This window comes from Tripterygium wilfordii, chromosome 22 (genome assembly GCF_013401445.1).
Source record: "Tripterygium wilfordii isolate XIE 37 chromosome 22, ASM1340144v1, whole genome shotgun sequence".
In the NCBI taxonomy this organism is placed as follows: Eukaryota; Viridiplantae; Streptophyta; class Magnoliopsida; order Celastrales; family Celastraceae; genus Tripterygium; species Tripterygium wilfordii.
The window spans coordinates 9,309,946-9,314,399 of record NC_052253.1 but is presented as its reverse complement, the minus strand read 5'-3'; the positions used below and the strand labels follow the sequence as shown (position 1 = coordinate 9,314,399).

Here is a 4,454-nt window from a genome sequence, read left to right as displayed (position 1 = left end):
AGAAGAAGACGATAGAAGACTTGGGTTGTCTCCCATGAAGCGCTTGTTTATAGTCATTAGCTTGACTTCCTCTCAATTTAACCCAGTATCATTCTCAAAATCTGACCTCATTTGGTCAATTTGCACCAGCCTTCCTTTCAAATATTGAATGCACTTCATAATCAAAATTTTCTCATCTTCAATGAAGTGGGAGTCGGTGAGACACACTTCAACATGTGGCTTTGGCTTTTTCTTTTTTAAAGTGTCAGCTACCAACTTGTCTTTAATGTCCACTCGAAAGCATGAGTCATATCCGGATGAGAACTTAATTGGCTCGAACACATTGACTGTCACTTACTCGTCTAGCACTCTCAAAATCAATTTGCCTTGTTGAACATTGATCAATGTCCTCCCTGTAGCCAAGAATGGTCGACCAAGTATGAGTGGGATCTCATCATCTTCTTCCATGTCCAAAACAATGAAATCAGCCGGGAAGAAGAATTTGTCGACTTTCACCAACACATCTTCAATAACTCCTCTTGGGTGCTCGATCGATCTATCTACCAATTGTAAAGAAACTGTAGTTGCCTTCGGCTCACCAAGTCCAAGTTTCCTAAAGACTGAAAAAGGCATTACATTTACACTTGCATCTAAATCACTTAAAGATTTTTCAAAATAAGAATTTCCAATAGTGCAAGGGATTGAGAAACTCCCTGGATCTTTTAGTTTTGGCGAAAGCTTTCTTTGTAAAATTGCGCTACACTCTACTGTAAGTATAACAGTTTCATTGTCCTCAAGCTTTCTTTTGTTGGAGAGGATCTCCTTCATAAACCTGACATAGCTTGGTATTCTAAAGCATTTGCAAAAGGAATGTTAATGTGCAGTTTTTTAAATACATCAAGAAATTTAGAAAATTGCTTATCTAGTTTATTTTTCCTCAAAGCTATGGGAAATGAATTGGTGGAACATATGGTGGTTGTCGCAACCGGAGTCACGATGTGAACTGGCGATGGGCGAATTTAAGAAGAGATGGGTAGAAAAAGGATGAAAAATGTTTAGAGTTGCCACCAATTGATATGAGTGCAATTGGACACTAAATATGGTCTACAAACCAGAAAATGGGTAAGGGGGTCTATTGAGTGTGGGGAAAGTGTTAGGCACCCCACAACTCCCTAAAAGATTAGCTAGATGATCTATGTGCTTCTTCCTGAAAATATTTTGTTTGTCCCAATTTGTTTTAATGAATTTTCCATATACCCGAAAAATCATATATTATCAAATGGGTGGAAATGTGTTCCATTAATATTGGACCAAAGCTTTATTTTGAAAATCCCATTTTGATGGGTTTTGTTGAAAATGTAGGAATAATGCATGGGATCACTGTGGTCATTCCCGACTTGGCCAAAAATGTTTAGGAATTAACGAAAAATCCCACTTATAGTGGGTTTTGAAGATTAAAAGAAGGATGCACGGGATCACTGCGGCCATTCCTGGCTTGGCCAAAATATTTTAGAAATTGATGAAAAATGCCACTTGGAGTGGGTTTTGAAGATTTAAAAAAGGGATGCACAAGATCACTGTGGCCATTCCCGGCTTGGCCAAAAATGTTTGTTTGATTTGGAAAAATATTGGGTGGAATTTGCTAAAAGGACAATGAGTTTTATATCAAAAGAGAACTCACAATCACATAATCACAAAATAAAGATGGTCTAATTTTATTTGATGAATACAAGTGATACTTTAATTTGAGAAGATAACATGATTAAAGCCTAGGCAGGAGCTGAATGTCATCAAGTCCTCCTCCTAATTGACTTTAATTTAGGTATTTTCTAAATTAAATTACCATTGCTTTTTCGTTTCAATGAAGTCTATATTCTCAAGTGGAACATTTCGAAAAATCAATGTCATAGAACTTTCTAATGTCCACTTGAAACATATATTTAGTGATGACGTAGTTGATGAATTGATGGATTTGCAAGAGAAATAATCTATACATACAATTTAATATACAATTAAGCATGCATTCTAAAATAATTAATCAACTACTCCTAATTATACATATTGATATTCTATACTAACAACCCCTAAACATGCATACTAATCATACTAATCATGCATAAATAAAATTGCTACTATACACTAATTTCCACTATCCTATTACATGGTTTACATTTTATAAAGATATATACATGTCAAATTATAAAAATCTAAAAATATACAAGAAAAGGAAAAATAAACAAATATTGTACATAAAAAATACAAATATTGCTCACAGAGCACGCCGATTGCTCAACTCCGACCCAACTTCCAAATGTACACTCCAGCCCCAAGCCCCAAATAAAGTCCAACCCGATTCAAGTCCAAAATCAAACAAAAGGAGAGGTCAAAATTGGATACTCGAATGTAAATCAAGATTCAAATCAAATAAAACTCACATTAAAAGATTCACACATATAAACACAATTTTTCATGTTACATATAAACATAACTTTTCAAATCAGATCTGAACCATCACAAAATACGAAATTCATACTCCAATACAGATTTGGCCGATCGATCGGGATGGGGGCCGATCGATCAAAATGGCCCCGAGTCATTTAACATGATCCGATCGATCGGAAACCCATCCGATCGATCGGAAGTAGACCAGAACCAAAGCAAATATGGACAAATTGCAAATCAAAGCTTCTAGCCAAGAAAATCAAAGCAAACATAAACAGAATCTCAGTAGTTTATCATCAATCGCTCAATCCCTCATCATTATCAGAATCTCAAATCAAAGCAAAGCAAACAAACTATTCAAAACATATAGGACCGATCACAATCAAACCAACCATAAGCAAAACAACACAAACCCCATTTCATTCAAATCAAACACATATCCATAAACCACATACAGCAAGCAGAACCTCAAACACAGGCAAACACATACCATGAACCAAAGCAAACCACAGGCAAAATCTCAGTAGTTTTTCATCAATTGGGATTTCTCAATCACTTCATTTCACAGCCAATAACCACAAAAAATAGAACACGAACCAGTAATATGAATCAGATTAAGCAACAATCACATATCAATTAAATGGAATGCAAAGAATGGGAGAAAGAACTACAAGAGCATATGCAAACCTTCATTTTCTTTCCTCTAATCACTCTATGTGTGCGATGCTTGCTCTCCCTTTTTTCTTCTATTCCAGTTGGCACCAAAAATATTATGGGCTTTATAGACCTAGTACATGTACAAAGCCCAAGGTGCAATTCATACGGTCTATCATGTTTTGAATCAATCACAACCCACGAGCCCCTTTTATTGAGAAAGAGAAGCCCAAATTGCTAAGGATAAATGCCGAAGTGTAGGTTTGTTGAGAGTGACCCGTGTAAAGTGGAAGAGGTTATGGCAGTTAGAGGGAGGTGGTCCAGGTGGCAGCATATGAGAAAAGTGAGGGACGTTGTTGTGAGAAAGTGGTATTAACTTCCAACTGATAGAACATGGAGCAAATCAAGGTTAACTGCAGTAAGATCATAGTTTCATGGAGATTTTCGTGCAAAGGAGAGAAAGTATAAAAGCTTGTAGACAGACAACAAAAGAAATACACACAAACAGTTAGACAGACAGACAAAAAAACTCAAGCCCAAAGGCACTTTCAAGCTTCTGAGCATTCTAGCATTCTAATTACTTTCCAAATCCTTGTAAATTTCAAGCAAATATCATGTTGTTCATTCCAAATTCCTTTTTATTAATTCCTTGTCAAGTTTCAATGCCAACTATCGTTGTGTAAATTGTTCTTAGTGTCTATCTATTTTTCTTCATTCCAATCTCAACAAAGCGCACTACAGTGGAGTTGGGGAACCTAGAACTATTGAGGGCCCAAGATAGTTCTCTTAGTCGTCTAGATAGAAGCCTTAATTAGTGTAGGAAACTATTAAGCCTTGGCACACCTGCAACTCATTACCACCTTCGGCCACTTTTTGGTGTCAAAAATTTTTTTTGGCACACCTGGTGGGACTGACGAAGAAGAATCTGAACACTACGATGGCACCACGCACTCACTTGTCAGGGAAAGAACCGATCGCTGGGAAGAATTTGCAGGAGAAAAACCCACTGGTAGAAATAGAAGAGGCTGCCAATGATGGTGCTGAAGAAAAGCAAGAGATCATTGAACGACTAGCTAGCTTATCTGATGAAGCTGCCATTTTGTTTGAATATTTGGTCAAAACCATCAAAAATCCGGAGATACGTTCTAACCAAACAATTGAAGATGCCATAAAATAGGTGGAAAAAAAGTTTGAGCAGAAGTTGGAAGATATGACTACGGGGGGCAATTCCCATCACTGAAAGGAACAAACTACCAGGCGGATGGTGGTTACAGCAAGTATACTCCTCCTCCAATGCGTTCTCCATCTGGTAATGGTCAGAATTTCAGGCCTATTACATATGGAAATACTAATCCTATGAACAATCCAACTGCATATGC

General features: G+C 36.9%; 1 protein-coding gene across 1 annotated transcript; it reads right to left on the bottom strand.

Moving 5' to 3' along the window:
* Positions 1–333: 333 nt before the first annotated feature.
* On the bottom strand, positions 334–807 carry LOC119991499. Its single transcript, XM_038837845.1, has one exon. It carries the CDS (start codon positions 805–807, stop codon positions 334–336), a length of 474 nt encoding a protein of 157 aa, XP_038693773.1.
* Positions 808–4,454: the final 3,647 nt, after the last annotated feature.

Bases quoted from the DNA above. Each gene is read 5' to 3' on its own strand.
- LOC119991499 (XM_038837845.1), bottom strand. From the start codon at position 807: ATGAAGGAGATCCTCTCCAACAAAAGAAAGCTTGAGGACAATGAAACT.